This window comes from Nanorana parkeri, unplaced genomic scaffold, assembly GCF_000935625.1.
Source record: "Nanorana parkeri isolate BGI_ZX_2015 unplaced genomic scaffold, ASM93562v1 scaffold585, whole genome shotgun sequence".
NCBI classification, from domain to species: domain Eukaryota; kingdom Metazoa; phylum Chordata; class Amphibia; order Anura; family Dicroglossidae; genus Nanorana; species Nanorana parkeri.
The window spans coordinates 644099-666207 of record NW_017306853.1 but is presented as its reverse complement, the minus strand read 5'-3'; the positions used below and the strand labels follow the sequence as shown (position 1 = coordinate 666207).

At 47.1% G+C, this 22109-nt stretch overlaps 1 protein-coding gene across 1 annotated transcript in view; it reads right to left on the bottom strand.

Annotated features, from left to right (window-relative positions):
- Positions 1-22109, bottom strand: part of SHOC2 (SHOC2, leucine rich repeat scaffold protein) — a 59794-nt gene that overhangs the window by 3832 nt on the left and 33853 nt on the right. The window contains exons 3-7 of the mRNA XM_018562570.1: positions 19163-19300; positions 9697-9827; positions 6190-6378; positions 3164-3286; positions 2928-3065 (exon numbers count right to left, since the gene is read on the bottom strand). Of these exons, the coding sequence (XP_018418072.1) occupies positions 2928-3065; positions 3164-3286; positions 6190-6378; positions 9697-9827; positions 19163-19300 (719 nt within the window). The remainder of the gene's footprint in view (positions 1-2927; positions 3066-3163; positions 3287-6189; positions 6379-9696; positions 9828-19162; positions 19301-22109) is intronic.

The following is a 22109-nucleotide window of genomic DNA, read 5'->3' as shown; positions in this document are numbered from 1 at the left end:
AGGGAGGGAGAAAGGGAGGGAGAAAGGGAGGGAGGGAGGGAGAAAATCAGAAACATTTATAAAAGAATGAAGGAAAAGAAAAAAGTTAAAAACAAAGAAGTGGGGAAAGAAATGATTGGGTGAGATACAGAGATACAGCAGAGGAGAAAAGAATAAAGTAACACAATAACAGAAACCCTGATAACTATAAACAAAAGAGAAAGAGATAACACAAAGAGAAATAAATGAAGTGAGAGAAGCAGTCAGAGAGAGGAAAGAAGCCGGGTGATTACGATCGCTCATCTTCAGAGAATTTCTGTATAAATACGACGTTCACAAATCAACACATTAAGACGAGCCCCCCTCTGCCTTCATTATTCTCCTGTACAGGAAATCTCCTCTTAATTGGATTATCAGAGCTAAGAGGAAATGTTATTTGCCATTTTAGAAGTAGATAATATGAAGATCTGCTCAGTTATGTGCACACAACACTCCGGCAATCAATATAATCAGCGAGAACCTCCCAGGAGCTCATTAGGAATCTGCTCGGAGATTAGAGCAGTTATAAGCCGGTGTCATTCTGGAAGACTTTGTGAGGAGTATAGTCTACCCAAAAGAACAGTTCTTTTTACTGCAGTGCGCATGCATGTGCTAACAAGGGGCATGATGATAGGAGGAGAGAGGGAGTTAAGGTGGCCATACACTTTACAACCCTTGCAAGACTTTTGTCTTGCGAGGGTTGTAAAGTAATTACAAAACGTACGATCTGCCTATCTTGGACAGGCAGATCGTACTTGAGGGGCGGGCTTCCGATGACTGCAAACGGGCAGTGTGCGCGTGCACACACCGGCCCGTTTGGCAGTTGTCGAACAAGCAGGCAACTAACCCGCCGAGAATCGTACGATTCCTGGCGGGTTTTCCAGCCTGCTTGTTCAACGGAAAACGTGCGACCGTACAGTAGAAACGGTCGCACGCCTTCCATACACTTTGCGATTATCGTACGATCGCAGGATTTCCTGCGTTTCTGGTACGATAATCGTGCAGTGTATGGGCACTTTTAGAGAGATGAGCTCATCACTATGCCGATTATTTAGCTATCCAGTCACAGGTTGGGGGGAGTGACCAGACCTGTAAGGGTTACCGAACTGCAGCAGACAAGAAAAAAAAAATAACGTCTCCTGTCTTGCTAGAAAGGTTTGTGCTGTGTGGTGGCAGATCTGTGTAAAACTCAGGACTGGATGGCCAGAAATACAAATCCTTTGGCAGGTACACCAGGTTTCATTGTATGCATTTCATGTGAGCATGGACATACACCCTGTTTCCACGAAAATAAAGACCTAGCACTATTTTTCAAGAGTCCTGTAATATAAGACCTACCCCAAAAATAAGACCTAGTTTGGTGTTAGCATGTGAGGGGAAACTTGCAGGGACATACTGTATTAAGGGGATGACGGGGGACTCCCCCTGGCCAGCGCAGTGACAGGGAGCACTCTAGTACCAGACTTCACCAACTGCTGTCCCCCTGCAGACACTGCTTAATGTAATGGTACTGTACTGTAACGTGTACTGGTAAATGGTACCGTACCTTACCACGCTGTCCACTGTCTGATGTCCCCACTGCTGCACCGCTGCCCCTGATGGCAAAGGAAGCCGGCGCTGTAGAAAGCAAGGCTGCGGATCGAGCAGAGCCGCCTTAGCAGATACTTCCTCTATAGCGTCGGTTACTGTGACAGGCGGAGTGATACCAGATAACTTTGGATTGTTGTACATATTGTTGCACAATCACAATACAGGTATTCCTCACTTAATGACCGAGTTCCGTTCCTACGACCAGGTCGGGAAACGAATTGGTCGTTAAGTGAGGAACTCTGTACAGTACTGTTCTGCATTAGCACAGTACTGTATAGCGTTGCAGATGTACAGTAGCGAACAGTGTACTGTACATCGGGCAATGACAATACTTACCGGGACCCGCAGTGAAGATCGGAGGACGTCACTTCCGCGGGCGACACGTCGCACTGACGCTGACACGCGAGGTCGCTCGGTTGTAAGTAAGAGTGGTCGCAAAGCAGGTAAGTTGGTAACCGAGGAATGTCTGTCTACACTATGGAAGGGAGCACCCCCCCCCCCCCCCACCCCCCGCTCTCGCTTTCCCCCATTAGCTACCCCAAAGTGTGAAAGGTGGAATATGGGGACGAACAAGACACCCGATTAGTAATTAATGATGGAGATGTAAAATATTGTAACGGGCCTTGGGTGAGGTCACATGGACGGTAGGGGGAATATTGTGTATGCACATACTGAGGGGAATTATAGTAATTGTATGTTTGTGTTCGGAATCTCGCGGGCCCCGCATGTTGCCCCCCTTTGTACGTGATATAAACCAAGGCCATGTTGACCTCCCTACCCCACACAACCTGAGGTGTGCCATGATTTTTATGGTCAGTACGCCAAATAAGGGGGCGTACTCTAGTAAGCTTTGAAAATAATACTAGTAATAATAATGGGGATGGGTGGGAGGGTACGCCGGAGGTCAGCAGCAGATGCGTCCACCTTTCCCCTCCGTGTCTAAGGGCCCTGGAGGCTCCGACTCCTCCCACAAACTCGGCTAATGTTATTAGCTTCAAACTTATGTTACGTATCATATGTGTAAGTTATAACATGTTATAGAAAACTCTAATAAAGACTTAATAAAACAAAAAAATAAAAATAAGACATCCCCTGAAAATAAGACCTAGTGTGTTTTTTTGGGGGCAAAAAATCATAATAAGACAGTGTCTTATTTTTGGGGAAACACGGTAGGTTTCAATGAGCTCTGGTTATGAAGGAGTTGTGCGCTATGGGGCCGGACAATCTGCAACATCGCTGAGGAACTACAAAGTCCATTATAGCGGAACTACTACTGCGCATAAAATCCTCCGGTTGCCTTCCATTTGCTGGATCGTTACCTGCAGGTCTTTTAGGTAAGCAATCTCGTTTGGCAAAGACTCAAGCTTGTTCTCCTCCAGATCCAACTCCCTCAGCTTGCGCAGATTCCCAATACCGTGCGGCAGCTTCTTTAAGAGATTGTTTGATAAAATTAAAACCTGTTAAAAAAAAAAAAAAACACAAAAAGTTTAGGAAACAGGAAATCTTCAGACACCAGTCAGAGGTTAAACACGCTCCATGCTCGTGAAAGAAATACCTCGATAGACACCAAGCCAGACACGTCTTCTGGGATTTTCGTCAGCTGGTTGGTGGCCAGGTTCAGCTCCACCATACTCGTCCATGTGCCGAAATCCAAGGGTAGAGAAGTTAGCTGATTGTCCTGTTGTGAAAGGGAATGCATGTCAGGTCATCAACAGTTGTGTGAAACAAATATTACATTAAAAAATATATATATACCGTATTTTTCGCTCCATAAGACGCACTTTTTTCCCCCCAAAAGGAGGGGGAAAATGTGCCTGCGTCTTATGGAGCGAATCCAGAGGCCCGAGACATGCAGTTTCGGGCGCCGGGCGAGTAGTAGGAGCCACTGCTCGTTTAATACGAGTGAGCTAATGAGATCACTCGTATTAAAACTGAGCAGCGGCGACGATCGAGATTACCATAGAGCAGACGAAGAATAGACGCTCTTCGCCTGTTCTGTGTCATCACTGAGACCGTGGCGCTGTAATCACAGAGCCACCTGTCTCAGCGGTCACTAACTGCAGCTTCTGTCACAGCTTCTGTCATAGAAGCTGTGACAGAAGCTACAGTCTCGAGTGCTCCATAAGGCACGCAGGACCTCCCTGCGTCCTATGGTCCGGTGCGTCTTATGGACCGCAAAATACGGTACTTTCTATCCCTAATGAGATCACTCGTATTAAAACGATCGAGATTACCATAGAGTAGACGAAGAACGGACGTTCTTCGTTTGCTCGGTGTGATCACTGAGACCGTGGCGCTGTAATCACAGCGCCACCTGTCTCAGCGGTCACTAACTGCAGCTACAGTCTGTCGAGTGCTCCATAAGGCGCGCCGGACCTCCCTGCGTCCTATGGTCCGCACCGGACTTATGGGCCGCAAAATACGGTATATAAAATACAAAAGGATTAGAGGGGAACGTCAAGATTTATGGGGGAGAGAAACAAACCAATGGAAGACCGCAATGTAGGGGATGATGCATGTAGTTACATTGAACAGGGTCAGTCTACTGTAAGGACCCTCAGGCCCCATTCACACCGGGCATTCTGGGATCTGTGCAGCAAGAACCTATGGATTCCTGCAGAAGAAATACTAGTTGTCCCCGCTCGGATGCGGCCGCTGTCACCCTGTCATTTAATTCACTATGTACAACGGCCGCATCTGAAAACGGTGACACTTGAGATTCCTGATGCGGGAATTCATAGGTTCTTCCTGCAGGAATCCCAGAATGTCCTGTGTGAATGTATCCTTAGAAATATTTGCTTCCGCTCTCCACCTTTCCCAGTCCTGTGTAAGTTAGAAAGGAGTGCAGTCGAGGGGAGTGAGTAAAGAGGACGTGATAGAAGCCAAAAGCTGAACTCCAGAACAAGAAAATATTGTAATATATCCAAGTACAAGAGTCATGTGTATTGTATTTTTTGTGTATTTTGTTCAGATCTGTGCAGTAATCCAGTGTGAAACTTGGAGCTTCCTGTTATAAAGACCGCTCACTGCTGCTCTCTCTCCTTGTGCAGGGTGACTGGTCTTGTCTCCACCCCCCTCCTGTAATAAAGACCGCTCACTGCTGCTCTCTCTCCTTGTGCAGGGTGATTGGTCTGGTCTCCGCCCCCTACTGTAATAAAGACCGCTCACTGCTGCTCTCTCTCCTTGTGCAGGGTGACTGATCTTGTCTCCACCCCCCTCCTGTAATAAAGACCGCTCACTGCTGCTCTCTCTCCTTGTGCAGGGTGATTGGTCTGGTCTCCGCCCCCTCCTGTAATAAAGACCGGTCACTGCTGCTCTCTCTCCTTGTGCAGGGTGACTGGTCTTGTCTCCACCCCCCTCCTGTAATAAAGACCGCTCACTGCTGCTCTCTCTCCTTGTGCAGGGTGATTGGTCTGGTCTCCGCCCCCTACTGTAATAAAGACCGCTCACTGCTGCTCTCTCTCCTTGTGCAGGGTGACTGATCTTGTCTCCACCCCCCTCCTGTAATAAAGACCGCTCACTGCTGCTCTCTCTCCTTGTGCAGGGTGACTGGTCTTGTCTCCGCCCCCTCCTGTAATAAAGACCGGTCACTGCTGCTCTCTCTCCTTGTGCAGGGTGACTGGTCTTGTCTCCGCCCCCTCCTGTTCTTTATTGCAGGCAGCCTTTAGTGGGTGGGGCCTACTGGGCCCTCCCACAGCTGTGCTCTCTACACATGCTGATGATGTAACTATTTTTTTTTTTATTATGGCAATACTTTGGTTTTGCAAAGGCATTTGCCATACACAAAGAAAAGTTGTATTCTCCGTGGCTTTGGAGGATGTGCAGCACAGTGATGATGTTACTGCTATTAGACAAAAGGTAACATTTGGGATTGCAAAGACATTTTGGTGGATTTATATCATATCATTTGTGGCTATTGTGGAAAATATTTCAATGAACGTTTTCACGCATGGAGTTCAACTTTAACTAGACTAAGTTGCTATAACAAAGCTAGAAATAAAAAAATCATTTGCAAAAAAAAAATAAGCAAATACCACAAGTCTCAAAGTACATAACTAGCCAAAACCTTTTAGGCCCGGTTCACACCTGGGCGTTTTGTAGCGCGTTCCTACGCTCTGCAGAACGCTCAAACACCGAAATCCCATTATTTCCTACGGGCACGGTTCACACCTGGGCGTATTACAGGCTGTATGAACGCGCTACAAAACGCCCTACGCCCAAAGAAGTACAGGAGCTTCTTTGGGGCGTATTTGCCGCGCGTTTCCATCGGGACACAGCCAGGTAGCCCTCAGAAACGCGCGTTTGTCGCGTGTTTTTTTCCCTAGCGAATCGCGGTAAAAACGCGGCACGAAACGCGCGACAAACTCGCATATTCAATACGCCTAGGTGTGAACCCAGCATTATTCTTTAGTTGCAGAGAAAGAGGAAAGGTTGATGTGACCAAACCCAAAAGATACAGAACTCCAAAAATGATGTTCTGCTGGAGACACATTACAAAGAAAATGTATTTGAAGTGTTTACAGGATGCACGGGACAACTCCTCTCTCAGTGATAACGACACATGAACCAATCAGCACTCACCTTCATATTCAGCTTGCTTAATACTTTAGCTCTGGAGAAAATTCCAAATGGAATTTTATTAATACGATTATGCTCCATGTTGAGGGAGTAGATAGTGGAAAACTGGGAGGGTCCGCCCACTGGGTAGGACTGGAAACAGTTCCTGGCAAGGGTCAAACTTGTCACTTTCCCCAAGCTGGACAGCAGACCCTGTGGAGGGAACACAGACAAGCGTCACAATACACTCTCTATTATTATCTGATTGCAAAACAAACAGTGTGACCTGGCAGTGGGGAAAGAGAACATAATTCTGGGGGGCATTATTAGAGGGATCCCCAGCAGGAGGAAGGAGGTCCTGATCCCACTATATAGATCTTTATTATCACTAGAGGGGTCCCCAGGGGGAAGAAGGAGGTCCTGATCCCTCTATCTAGATCTTTATTATCACTAGAGGGGTCCCCAGGGGGAAGAAGGAGGTCCTGATCCCTCTATATAGATCTTTATTATCACTAGAGGGGTCCCCAGTGGGAAGAAGGAGGTCCTGATTCCTCTATATAGATCTTCATCATTAGAGGGATCTCCAGCAGGAGGAAGGAAGTTCTGATTCCTCTATATAGATCTTCAATTATCATTAGAGGGGTCCCCAGCAGAAGGAAAGAGGTCCTGATTCCTCTATATAGATCTTTATTATCATTAGAGGGGTCACCAGCAGGAGGAAGGAGGTCCAGATTCCCCTATATCAGGGGTCTCAAACTCATTTGACTCGGGGGGGGCACTCGACAATTTTTATTTCTCCCATGGGGGCCGGCTTGAAAAATTTCGTACATCAAAATAAAATGCAATTATATGCGGCATGGTACTACGGACACCAATACACACATGAGATCCTAATAGGTTGGACTTGATGGACTAATGTCTTTATTCAACCTCAAATACTATGTAACTATGTAACACACAATAAGGCCCTATGCATATCTGTAAGTTTAGTTGCAATTAGGGATTCCTGCGTCAGGAACTTGCGTTTTTCTGCAGCAGGAATGCCTAATCTGGTGTTCACAAGTGGCAGCTGTCACCTAATCAAGGTAATGATCAGGTGATAGCCGCTGCATGTAATTGTATGCGATATTATTACATGTAGTTAGAAAACACTCTCCCTGGTTGCACAATTGATGCGTCCAGGGAGAGTGACTGATTCCTAACCGAATGTAATCATATCACGTATCATTACATGCGGTGTGCAGGCGGTTACACGCAGCTGATGTCATCTGATCATTAACTTGAATAGGTGATAGCGGTCACTTGTAAACACCAGATAAGGTATTCCTGATGCAGGAATTCCTAATTGCACCTAAAGATACAGGTGTGAATGTAGCCTAATACACTCCCCCCATACACATAAGAAAACTACCCCTGCACATAAAAAATACACTCCTCTCCCCCACCCCACACATAAAAAATACACTCCCCCCCGTACACAAAAAGAAAAAACCCTGCTCATGCACATATAAAGTAAGACAATCCCCATACACATCAAAAAAAGCTACCCCTGTGAGGAGGCAGGCTGTGAGGAGGCAGATCGATCACTGGTGCTCTAGTGGCGATTAGTGAGGCCTGCTGCAGACCTCACTAATCCACCCTTTCTTTCGGCCAGAGCTCAGAACTGAGCTCCAGCCGAAAAGATCTCAGTGCCGGGAGGAGCAGCTCTGCGGTGTGCATCCGATAGAGATGCAGATCATGCAGCTGCTCCCGCAAGTCAGGTATGCCGTCCGTGACCGCGTAGCCGACTTGTCTCCTGGCTGCGGGCCGCATAGTACCGGCTCACGGGCCGCAAGTGGCCTGCGGGCCAGTACTTTGAGACCGCTGCCCTATGCAGATCTGCAGTTAGACCACATTTTAGGAAAAACAACAAGGCAACTGTTAAATGAAAAACAGCAGCAACCGATTACTATTTGTGCCTATGGCATGTTTCTCTGTCCCCCCTCTCCCCCCCGCCATCTCCTGTTTTGTCTCTAGTTAGTGCAGTCTCCAGCTAGACATCCCCTGCTTTCTTATGCTGTACAGATCGTTTCACCATCCACCGCAGGCACAAGGCTCATGGGAAAGCCATTGCCTTTGTCACTATAAACATCTGTACTGCAACTTATGTGAAAATGAAGTTGGATTCAACCTCTATGTCTATTTAAGAGTTAACCTGCCTGTGGATTCTGCCAAGCCAGCAAGCGGCCATACAGTCTGCACACATTGGGTCTAGGTGGTATGGTGACTGCATTTCGCCGCATTTGAATGAGAAAAACAGTATTTTAGTCAACCAAATGTCATCTCCTTAGGGGTTACCTCTACTTTAAGGGTTGGGGGGAGGTGGTCCTTCACTGTTCGCATGATAAGGCTGATAAATGAACCTGCCCCCAAGGCTTTCTGTGCTCCTGCTACAACTTTCCAGATAAGCCGGGGTTAAAAACAAAGCGTGAAAGCATGTTGAAACCTTTCACACCAAAAACATACAGGGCGTGTTTACACAGAGCGGAGAAATTATTGCCAATTGCTACAATCATGACTAATTTATGAAGCAATCTGCAGAGAATTCAGCTTGCTGTGTTGACAGTAACCGTGCGATGATGTCTCTGGGAGAGGAGGGGGGCGGCTCGCGGCCCGGGAGGGGATTTAAAGGTGAACTCCGTCTTACGGAAAAAAAGAAAAAGCAGGATGCTGTTACGAGCTGCTGAAATCACTGATTTCCATTAAGGAAGTCCATTAAGGATGCGTCCATTAAGCCGATCAAAGCGCTCTCCTTTATTGGCGTCGCAATACTGATAAAAACCTGAAAAATGATAATTGTCTACTGGGAAAGTTGATGAAAGCATACAGATTAATGATAACGGAGCGCCTGGGGGGGGAGTTCTGAGTTTTCGGGAACCTTTGTGAACCTGGTCGCTGTTGGAGCATAGCAGGAAAAGTGCAGCTCGTTCTGTAAGTATAAAGGGTCGGAATTGATTGAAGAGAGCCTGTCAACTTACCCATTCCAGGTGATATTACAGGGCCTCTTTAAAGCTCCCCCGGCCCCTTTCCGAACCCAGGTATGCCCGCCACCACCACTCCCATCTTCTTTAAAGCCATCGCTAAATATCAGAGCTTATAGGGAGCAGACGTCGCCCCCTTCATCACGTGACAGCATTCAGGCCTAGCGATTGGCTGTGCGCTGTCATAGGTCTAGCTAGGTGGGCACGCCAGAAGGAGGAGCAGTGGGAGGGCACTGTAAGGGCCTCGGGTTCACAGGGCTTCAGTGGCGTCACAATGGGGGTGCAGCCCGCACCCAGGTGCCACCATTGGAGGGGTGACACCAAAATGACTGTCAGTCACTCCAATCCCTCCTATGAAAAGTCAGGCACTCGGAGCCCAACAGTGTCAGGAGAGAGGAGCGGCGCGTTAAAGTGATCCCTGTTGGTACGGTAAAGAACGGGCTTGCTTTATCTTTTTTTCAGTGATCAGAACATAGACGGGTAATTGCGAGTCGTGAGAACATTATCTTACCTCTGGCAAAGTGGAAATATTGTTATTCTCCAAGTTCAACTCGTCAAGTTCGCTGCATTTCGCTAAGGATCGTGGGATGGCCGACAGCCTGTTGTAGCGCAGCCCCAATCGGTTCAAGCTGGAGAGATTTCCTGCAGGGAGAAAAAAAAAAAAAAGAACAGATGTGAAATTCCTGTGTGCAGGTTCTTGCAGAACCGACATGCTGCTAAAAAGGAAATGATGGGGCATGTAGTCCAACAAGGAGAGATGCAAGTGACCCAAGCTCCAAGCTTTCCTTGTGCAGGGTGACCGGTCTTGTCTCCGCCCCCTCCTGTAATAAAGACCGCTCACGGCTGCTCTCTCTCCTTACGTGGGGTACCTGGCCTAGTCTCCGCCTCCTCCTGTAATAAAGACCGGTCACTGCTGCTCTCTCTCCTTGTGTGCAGGGTGACTGGTCTCGTCTCTATCCCTTCCTGTAGTTTTTTGCAGGTAGCCTGTAGTGGGAGGGGCCCGCTGGATCCCTGCCCAGGTAAAATCCAGTACAAACAGATATAGATACACAGATGAATGAGGGATTGTTTTAAAGCCTGTTCAGAATATATACATACTTTAGCGCGCATGATCTGTTCCCAGGTTCGCTTGAAGTGAAAGCCCCAGGGACAGCTTGTGTGGTAAAATACTCACCTTTCTCCCCACTGCGTAGTCCAGCCCGGCACTGTGCAGCCTTTATAAAGAACACAACCTCATGCATGAGCCGCACTCATGGTAGTGGCCTCCAGCCGTCCCACGAAGTATGGCTCATCCTGATAGCTAAACTTTAACAATCTTATAACATGATATAAATAGGAAGGTGATCATAGTAACAAGTGTCTAAAAAAGCAAATTAAAAGAAAAAAATTGAAATACATATAAGATCAGAACGTTTCCTGCCAGTAACACACTTCCACTTTAATTTTAGTGTATTGCTCCTCACGCTAGAGTCCTCCTCCCATCTTGTTCCCATTTCGGGTGGAGATCCTGGACTTCCATTTAAAGGAGAACTATGGGGTTAGAGCTTTTCCCCATAGTTCTCCTAAGGGTCACGGGGAACACAAACCAGTGTTCTCCCGTCACGCAAAACTCAGTATACCGCAAGCTATAGTCGCAGCCGGGATGGATCCCGACAATACTGTCTGGATCCCGGCTCTCTGCAGGGAGATGATCGAGAAGTGAGCGAGCGGCGGTATGTGTTCCCTCACTTCCCGATCTACTGAGCCGACCTGTGACAGTCTCATTGTCACGGGTCGGCTCAGATTATGAGACTGAGTGAAAATCACTCGCCTCCTAATTCTCCTCTAAAGATAAATAAGGTGCAATTCTCAAATTGTGCAAACAAAGAATACCAACACGTTTAATGAAGTGCGATGACACCATGCAAAGTGTAAAATGCTGCTTTTGTTTGCAGTGGGCTCGGGCCGCCACCTTTAAGTGCAGCGCCAGTCTAGCAGACAAAGCGATGCTTTGGGAGAGAGATTAATGGATGCGAAGGGCTCATTAAAGTCAACCGCGCCTGTGACACGAAGGATGGGGCTGAGATGCCATGACAAGACTTTACAGGACGACTTCAAAAAAAACAAAACAGGAGGATCTGGCAAAGTCTGGGTAATGACGCGACTTTCCAGCGGCAGGTTTATCCCATGAAAAGAAAAAAAGAGGGTACTAAATTGGCTGAGACGCCAATAACGCTCACCTCCCCCTCCCAGACTTCCATCAATTATTCCTCAGACAGTCTCTTTGTTTGAAATCCTTGAAGCAGACCTAAACTCGATCACTAAAACCTCATACGAGATTTAAAATGCTTTCAAAAGTCATTTTTAATCTTTTAATCTGCGTTTTTTTCCCATGAAAATAATCCCTGATGATCCCTATATGATGTTCCTCGTTCAGGCACTTCCTGTTATGGGGTGACAACTGTCCTCCTGCATTGTCACCCTGTCATGTGCCTGGTGGAGAATACAAGCGGCCGTGCTGACACCATTGCTTAGGCATGGTGCACCGTGGTCACTATCAGGAAGCTGGTCCACAGCAATGATGTGCAGATGAAGCTTGAAGCAACTGCATGCAGACAGGAAGTGGCTGAAAGAATGCCGGAGTTCAGTACTGGGATGAGGAGAAAGATAGAAAAAACAAAGAAAACATATCCTATGAATAAAAGTCATGCCAATTGTGTACATGCCTAAAATGTGGAATATAACATGGGTGCAAAAATTGAAAAAAGGGCCTCAGTCATGAAGGGGTTAAATCAAACTCTCACCAAGTTAGGGTTGAGAACCTTACCGAGTTCTAGAGGGTTCTCCCGGGCCGTAGACAGAGGTAGACAAACCGCATTGAAGTCTATGGGGCAGTAATGCACTTGCATGGTGGTGTGCAGCACTGGATGGAAGACGTGGCTGTCAGATCTGTATGGATCTATGGACAGCGAGGGATCGGTTAGCTCAAGTGAAGAGGGGGGGGGAGGATAAAAGGTGCACTTTGTTTTAAAGTGCACTTAACCTTTAACCCTTTCCCTGCCAATGACACAAGGCATACATCAGAACACAACCATTTCCAGCTGGTCACATCAGTATGCCTTACGTCGCTGGCTTTCACCCTTCTGCTATCAGCTCATGGTCACTTCAGCGACCATGAACTGATAACAGAAGGGTCCCCCTAATGGTCCCCTGTATATGAATAGTTATCAGCATCTGACAAGCTATTCAATCTGAAATCAGTACTAAACACTCCGCGTTTGTAAATAACTTAGGACACAGTACGCTTACCATCTCCCCAGTTAGGAATGAACAGGAAGTGCTATACATCACTTCCTGTTCATTCATGATCCGGGACATCTTTCACCAACAAGATACAACAAAAACAAAACCGCGCCAGGAGTTAAACAGTGCATTTGTCAGCTCTGGCGCAGGCAACAACAGTGGGCTGGCATTGAGGAGGAGGAAAAAGAAACCAGTCACGGATTAGGTTTTATGAAAAATAAAAAAAAATTTAAATGGCAGTGCAGGTTTGTGACCCAGGTGTGGGCAGACCATTTAGACCGAGGGGAAACAAAGGGAGAAGCACATAACTATAAGTAACTTTATTTCTTTTTTATTTGTTTAAAGAGATTTGATTAGTATTGTCAAGCCGAATTCAAGGCAAACTGCTAAAACCACAGACTTCAGCGAAAGATGTCGCACGACGAGGACTTATAAAAAGTACTTTGTATGTAAATATGGTAAATGGTGGATCTGTACACTCACATGGGTGCCCGAGATATACAAGTATGATTTGACATCCAGGCCGGTAGCACGACCTCCACCCAGAGAAGGGCCGGGTCTAGTGCGATTTAGAAACTGCAGGCCTCAAGTCTAACCAATAATGCTGGGAAGTGACAGCGTGCAGTATGTCGAAACCACAATTGTGTTGTCACTCCCAGCACACAAGTGCAAGGCTGCAGGTCACAAGAGGAAGCTGGGGTCACTGACATCTTGCAGCCTACAGTGGGGTGAGATATATATATATATCTTTGGAGAGAGCCATTCTTCCCTTCTCGTTTTCTCCTTCTTTCATCCGTCGTGACATCTCAGTGCTGCTGATCTCCTGAAGCCACTTCCTGGCTACATACACTCCAGCGACGGCTGCGTGGCATTTCTCAGGGCGGGTTTCCTGATGGTGACAACAGTGGGCCATATCTATGTAATGTGCATTTAAATGGCTGCTGGTAGTCTGCATCAGAAGCCTGTGTGATCGTGTGAAAATGCAACAGCACAAATAGGAGACGGGAACGGAGCACGTCACCGCAAAACAGGAAGTGCCTGAAGTTTTATGGTCACCAGCAGTGATTGGGGTGCATTCGCAGTAAGATGCTTCTGCTGCAAATGCTTTTCACACCCCAGGCAGGGCTGCACAATGGTGAATACTGGATGAGGGGCTTTGCTACAAAACACTAGGTCCGTGCAAAGGAACAGAGTCGGAGGACCAGAAAGATCCCTCAGGCAGCAACCTTCTGTGCACTGACTGGCCTTCATGCCCATTGCTTTTAGGTTCTTCCTAACCTATACAGCGGGCGTAAGCAAACTTCAGACCTCCAGTTACTAAAACAAAATCCCATGATGCATTGCAAGACTGCGATAGCCACAGGCATGACAGGATTTGTAGTTTCACCACAGTTGGAGGGCTGGAGTTTGCCTACCCCATTATAGAGTACAAAATACGCAACGGCAGAATGAGAGAACTATGGGGTCAGGGCTTTTCCCCATAGTTCTCCTTAGGGTAACGGGAGGACACAAACTAGCGTCCTCCCGTCACCCTAGGCTCAGTATAATCGCGAGCTGTATACTGAGACACCGCAGCTGAAGCGGATCCCGACAATTGTGCCGGGATCCGCCCAGCTGCGTGAGTGACAGCTGGCTCTGCCTATCTAGAGGCAGAGCCAGCTGTACCCGCCCCCTCCCGTTGCGCCAGTCAGGGCTGGAGGATCGGAGGGGGGAATCCATCCCCTCCCCTGTCACGGCAGAGAGCTGTGACAGGATCGAGAGGTGAGCGAACGCCGGTATGTGTTCGCTCACCTCCCGATCTACAGAGCCGACCTGTGACAGTCTCATTGTCACAGGTCGGCTAGAACTATGAGGTGAGTGAAAAGCAGCCGCCTCATAGTTCTCCTTTAAGTGGCTGGTCCTCACTGATGCATAAAATGCTGCTCATGTAATGCTGTGGGAGTGTTTATTTATTAATTTTAGGTATTTATAGAGCGCCGACAATTTACGCAGCGCTTTTACATAGTGTGCATTTACATCAGTCTCTGCCCTCAAGGAGCTTACAATCTAAGGTCCCCATCTCACATGCATACATACGAGAGCCAATTTAACTTCAGCATGTCTTTGGAGTGCGGGAGGAAACCGGAGTACCCAGCGGAAACCCCCGCAAGCATAGGGAGAACATGCAAACTCCTTGCAGATAGTGACCTGGCCAGGATTCGAACCAGGGACCCCCCAGTGCTGCAAGGCAGAAGCGCTAACCACTACGCCACTGGGGTCTTCAGGGCAGTAAAATTCTTACGCTGCCATATGATGCACCCCCAGGGGGCGGGTCCATGACAGCCTGGACTCAGAGGAAGTGAGATGAATGCTGGCTGTCATTCAACCTGGAAAACTTTCACTGCCTTAAATACAAGGTCAGCTTAAGGACTAGAGAGAGATTCTGTTAGCAGGTGGCCATGCCTGCATTTAAAGTGGACTTTTATTTTTGAATCTACATATGAATAGAGTTGCAAACTGGTCAGAATCTTCACTGCCGTTTGACCTCCCCAATGAGAAGCTATCCTTTCACTTCCTGTCTCAATGCCCTTTCTACTCACCCTATAGCCCTGGTCACATGATGCTCCAGTCCTGTAGAGGAGCCTTAAAAGGAGAACTATGAGGCGAGTCATTTTCCCTCATCCTCATAGTTCTAGCCGACCTGTGACAATGAGACTGTCACAGGTCGGCTCAGTTGATCAGGAGGTGAGCGAACACATACCGGCTTTCACTCACTTCTCGATCCTGTCACGGCAGAGAGTAGTGACAGGGGAGGGACTGGATTCCCCCCTCCCCGCTCCGATCCTCCAGCGCTGACTGGCGGAACGGACGGGGGAGGGGGCGGCTACAGCTAGCTCTGCCACTGGATTGGCAGAGCCAGCTGTCACTCACGCAGCTGGGCGGATCCAGACATAATTGTCTTCAGCGTCTCAGTATATAGGGAGCTGTAGCTCGCGGTATACTGAGCTTAGGGTGACGGGCATGTTGGGTATCGTTTTACTCGTTGTAACCTCATCTTTTATATTTCATTAAAAAAATGGGTAATTTGTTGTGTTTTGGAGCATTTAATTAAATTTGTCACTAAATTTTGGGGTTTAATAAGGAGTTGCGCTAATATTGCGCAACATAAAAATTTTCAACTACCACCATTTTATTCTATAGGGTCTTGGCATTCAGGAAATATATAATGTTGGGGGGTTTTACGTCATTTTCAGGCCTAAAATGTGGAATATAACATGGGTGCAAAAATTGAAAAAAGGGCCTCAGTCATGAAGGGGTTAAAGACAGAACTATAAATCCTGGATATGGTAATCTTCCGGGAATTTGCATTTGTGATTACATCAGCCAAAGAAAAAGTGAACTTCACTTGTATTAGGACTCACTAGGTGACCATAACATTTTCATTACCTCCAGGTATACCTGCACTCAATTTGTGCATTGCTATATGTGCTCCAAGATGGAAGCTCTCATAGATTAGAGTTCGGACCGCACTACACAGAGTGGCCTCGACGAGGCAGTGCGACTTCCACGTATTCCACGTGTTAACCAGTATAAGTTTTTTGTTTTTTGCAGGCTAGCTGGTAAGTGTGCTGGGAAATGTTTATGTTGGTCATAAAACTTTAACTCATTAAACAATAAGTGCACTTTTACCCACTTCTGGGCCGCAATACGCCTATAGACGGCGGCCCTTTGAAGTGGTTAAAACAAGAACACGTTAAAGAAGAACACATTGCTGTTAATTTACACGTCTGTACAGGCGCCGAATCGTTTGTACCGTGCGCCCCCCCTCCGCCGCGGCTGCCGGTGTCTTCCCCAAGCACCGCTGTCCCCGTGCAATGCTCGGGAGCGGCTCGGCGGGTCTCCCCGAAGTGACCGGAGAGAGATTAATCGGCTTAGCTTATTTGGGGTCCCTAGGTGACATTAGGGGTCTGCAAGACCCCTGATGTCTCCATAAAGAGGACCTGTCACACCCTATCTGCTATTAGATAGGGTGCTTGTTAACTCCCTATCTAATAGCAATAAGGTTAGTGGGAAAAAAATAAAATAAAGTGTAAAAAATGAAAGTAACAAAAGAAAAATTATAAAATGAAAAACATTTTTTTAAAGACCACCGTCCCCCACATACACACGCGCCGGTTCGCCTACATGCAAAAACGACAATTGCGCTACACATGTTACATATCGCCGCGAACGTCGGAGCGAGAGCAATAATTCAAGCACTGTCAATAACTGTTAGCACTAAAACTGATGAGGGGTAAAAGCGTTTAAAATGTTCCCTATGGGAAATTTGGGGTATTTACTTTTTATGCGGCTTCACGGGCGAACGCAATTTTAAGGCTTGACACGTTTGGTATCTATTTACCCGACGTGACCCCGTCTTTCATATTTTACCTAAAAAATTGGGTATTATATGATGTTTCTGCGCACTAAATTTTAATTTAGTTTATTTTTTCCTAAAAATACGGGTTTGATAAACATTTGCGCAAAAAAACGTGCGAAGTAAAAAATTGCACCTAGCATTTTTTTTTATTCTACAGGGCCTCAGCTTTTAGAAAATATATCATTGTTTGGGGGTCTGAAGCTGTTTTCTAGCCAAAAATTTATATTTTATCATGTGTGCGCAAATAGTAGGAAAATGCCCCGGACGGCAAGGGGTTAATGCTCCAAGTGGTTAATGCTCCTTAGCTGTTTTAGTGAAGCCAGGCAACAACAAAAAAGTCAAGCAATTTTGCAAGTATATCAATTGACCACTTTCCTTTCTCCTGCTGTTTCTAGATATGGGAATCACCCCCTAATATTGCACAGGAACTCTATCCTGACTTGGTCCTGTGCCCTGGTACCCCCCAGGATTTCCTGAGAGAATACAAAGAGGGTGCCTTATGTAAGCTGCTTCCTAAAATAGCAGTTGCCTTAGGATGCAAGAAAACTATTTTAGATTGACATGAAATGTACAATATCCAACTACTTTGTGCTTACAAAGGGCTGTAGGGCTCTTGGCTTTAAAGCAGTGAGGAAGTGCAGGGATAGAAAGTACCGTATTTTGCGGTCCATAAGACGCACCGGACCATAGGACGCAGGGAGGTCCTGCGTGCCTTATGGAGCACTCGAGACTGTAGCTTCTGTCACAGCTTCTATGACAGAAGCTGTGACAGAAGCTGCAGTTAGTGACCGCTGAGACAGGTGGCTCTGTGATTACAGCGCCACGGTCTCAGTGATGACACAGAACAGGCGAAGAGCGTCTATTCTTCGTCTGCTCTATGGTAATCTCGATCGTCGCCGCTGCTCAGTTTTAATACGAGTGATCTCATTAGATCACTCGTATTAAACGAGCAGTGGCTCCTACTACTCGCCCGGCGCCCGAAACTGCATGTCTCGGGCGTCGGGATTCGCTCCATAAGACGCAGGCACTTTTTCCCCCTCCTTTTGGGGGGAAAAAAGTGCGTCTTATGGAGCGAAAAATACGGTATATGCAGCCAATTGGACATCAGTTAAAAGGAGAACTTGAGGGGAAAAAAAAATCACAAACTCACCATCGCAGTGGGGCTACCTCGGCAGTGCTGGGGGGCTCAAATAAAGCAGATTTACCTGAATACCAGCTCCCTGCAGGCTGCTAGTCCGGTCCCCTCAGCCTCTTCTCCCTTGGGCTCCAGCAGTCTAACGACCGCTGACGTCATCACATCTTGGGGCAGGTCCATTGGCCTTCATCAGATGCAAGGACATCGGGGGACATTCCACAGCCAGAGTAAAAGGGGGTAGAGGTGAGTGCGGACTGCCTCGGGACTGAGGATTAGGAATGGCTTTATTGGAGCCCCCTGGACAAAACCAGCACCTAACCCTTGCAGGTGCAGGGGTAGCCCCGATGCAGGGTAAGTGTGATTTTCCCAGAATTCTTCTTTAAAAGGAGAACTATGTGGTCAGTGTTTTTCCCCATAGTTCTCCTGAGGCCCCATTCACACTGAGCGATATATCGCGGCTATTTTCTGCGCGATATCGCTCTCCAATGCATCTCAATGGGGCTCTGTCCGTCGCTGTCGCAGGTCGTGCGTCGCTACAGCAGGACCCTTTTGGAGCGGATTTTGCCGCGATTCTAGCTTGCTCAATGCAAGCATTCGCTGATTTGCGAATCGCTCAATGTGAATGGGGCCTGAGGGTCACGGGAGGACAGAAACTAGCGTCCTCTCGTGACCCTAAGCTCAGTATATAGGCAACTACAGCTCGCAGTATACAGAGATCACCAAAGCCGGGACAGACTGTCGAGATCCACCCAGCTGCGTGATTGACAGCTGGCTCTGCCTATCTAGAGGCAGAGCCAGCTGTACCCGCATACAGGTGCATATGTTTAGGCCATCAGTCACGGAGGGAAGAAACGGGAACTAGCGTTACAGTCAATGGGCAGTTGTCACCTTATGCGTAGTTCCTGCAGAAGCATCTGCCAGCCTATGACATACTACACAGCTGTTTAACCAACCAATACATTTTGGGGGAAAAACTGTATGTAGTCATTAATTGTTCCTTACACAAATACAAAGTGACATGGCACGCACAACTGTGAATCCGAATCAAGCAAAGTTAATTTCCCTACTACAAAATCAGCCCCAATGTTTTCATTCCATCGCACTCATGAAAGCTCCCCCCCATGCTCACACACACACGCGGTACACATGCATGTAGATTACCTATTGTGTCTGGCAGGTCCAAGAGCTCGTTGTGTTGCAGGTCCAAGTTGGTGATCTGGGTGCAGTTCCCGATCTCTTTCGGAAGATGTTCCAGCTGATTGTGAGCGACATCCAGTGTGATGAGGTTACACAACTCCCCTGCGGAGACACACAACAGACAGTGAATACACCCCTCTATGTCATGACCCAATATAACCCGTACACAGCACAACCGCAGGCATCGGTGGAGCCAATTTACTGAAACAAGAGCAAGAGGTGATACATGAAATAGGCAAACATCTGAGGACACCTGACCATCAAACTTACACAAGTTGTTGGATATCCCTTTCCAAAACCATGGCCACTGAAGTGAAGTTGGCCCCTCTTTGTGGTTATAACAGCCTCCAATCCTCCTGCAAGGCGGTCTGTGGGAATTTGGGCTCATTCACCCTAATATTTCAGTTGAACACTATGGCCAAACTCTTGTGGACCATCTGACCTATTTGAACTTTTTGGGCATCCTATTCCAAAATCATGGGCATTAAAATGGAGATGGCTGCCCCTTTGCAGCGTAATGGCTTCCGCTTTTCTGGGAAGCCTATGTGATTATGAAGCTGATGGTGGGTCAAAAAGTGGGTTAAGTAGACCTGACTCCCTTCTGTATGACCCTCGGCATCAGTTGGGTTTGATTTGCACTAAAAAGTTTGTGGACACCTGACCGTCACTCTTGCATGAGCTTGCAGGACATCTATTCCAAAACCATGAACGTTAACAAAAGTTGGCCTGCCCCATGCAGTTATGAGAGCCTCTACTCTTCTGGAAAGGATGTCTACAAGATTCTGGAATTTATCTTTGGGTATGTGGACCCATCTACCCAAAAGAGCATTTTTACAACAATTTGTAGCTCAGCCGAGTCTAATATTTCATGCCAGTCGTTCTTCACACCTCTATGGCTTATCTACATATTACCAATATTTAGAAGCACACCAACCCAATGCTCCATCACTCATTTATCTTATAGCAGCAACACATCACTTCCAAAAGACCAATCACCAGTGACTCTAGCGATTAAGCCATTCGCTACAAATCGGTGTTAAATCATTGCCAATTGGTGTAGTAGCAGTTAAAGCAGGGGTGAACAAATATGATGAAATTCAGAAGCCAGTCTGTCCAATTCAGGAGCCAGCTCCATTGGCAACAATTAGAGGAAACCTCAAAAGTTAGACACCAGCTGTTATTTTTAAAGGAGCATTGGCTACCTGGCCCCTGGGATGTCCAGTTCTGCATTCACTTTGGGAAAATGCAATTACCCACCCAAATCTCTCTCTCACTACCTTACCGTCCCCCGCTATACTTAGCTTTCCGCAAATGGTCCTTCCCCTCCGCTGGTATCTGTACCCGGTACTGCCATCCAGTGCAGCCCTACGCTATGGATTTTGGTCAGCACCTGACCACGCTGACCTTGCCGAGAATGACCAATGAGGGCTCACAATTTGCGAGCGAACATCAAAATCCATAGTGCAAATGGAAGGACCGTTTGCCGAAAGGTAACAGTGGTATCTCGGTTCACAAACTTAATCTGTTCCCCGATTCTGGTCGCGAACCGAACTGGTCGCGAACCAAAATCAAACGGTGATCAGACCGCGATCTCGACTAGACCATGTGTCAGAGCGGGAAGATGGCTGCCAGTTTGTTCGTCACCCGATGCAGAGTTCGCGAACGGATAATAACTTGGAAAAAAAGTGAACTTACCCTTTAAAATGTAAGGAAACATCTCAGTTCATGAACTCACATTCAACAGAACTTCTTTAAATATTGCATAATAATTAAATCACCAAAAATTAAAATAACTTTGGTTTCCTTTCAGTGACAGTCACATGACCACTATAATCCACCTCTTTCTCCCCAAGTTCCGAGAGGTGTAGGTGGAGTCTTCCTTACTGACGATTGCCGGGGGTCCCTGCTGTCCGTCAGGTTCGGTAGGGTTGGGCAGGGGGGTGAGTCAGCCTGTAGACTGTCTACAAGTGCTGTGGGTCCTAAAGGGAGAAGAAGGGACGCATGCTGACCGTGCTAGCATGGGATCCGTTTCCGTGGTTAGCATGCTCAGCAACTAAAAGTCCACCTGCATTAGGGAGCTGGCCCTTCATGCCATCCAGTTATATTTACATCCGCTTTAATGGTCAGTCTTTTTCAGCCTACATTATTTAGTGTTGTGCCCATGCGATTTAAAAACGTAAATCAAAGATTACGGTAATCACTAGATTATATACAAGCTTCAATTTGCCTTTAAACTCAAACTCAATGTAAATATACCTGCTGTGCCTGCTACTGCAGCTTATCCTTCAGCAACATCGCATGCAGCCGCAATGCAATCACTGCCGCTCCCTCCAGTAAAGTTCCTGGTTTGATAGTCCTATATTATATATTTATTTACTCGAAGTGGTAATAGCACGAAAGCTGAAGTCGTGTCAAGGCGAAAACAAAACAAAAAACCCAATTCTCAGAGCTGAACCCGAGTAATAACATGTAATGCACACTTAGCAATGCTTTGAAGATGAACGGTGGACATTCTAGCCATGAAGGTCAAAGGTCTGCTCACAGTAGCTATGTAAATTTGCTATCGGCATCGTATGACACGTGTTCATTTATACTGTGTGTGTGTCATGTGACACGCCACTACGTAAACATTGCGGGAGGCGGAGCTTTTCTTGTTTTCCTCAGATTATCATCTGCTTATCAATGATATGAGAAGGAACTAGTTCTCCACGTGTACGTCAACAGGGAGTAAGAGGCATGAGGACACAAAAAAAGGTCACATGGTCAGGGGGGAAGAATGCCACCCCAACCGTGGCGGTCAGGGGGGAAGAATGCCACCGTGGCGGTCAGGGGGGAAGAATGCCACCGTGGCGGTCAGGGGGGAAGAATGCCACCGTGGCGGTCAGGGTGGAAGTGTGGCACCGTGTCCCAC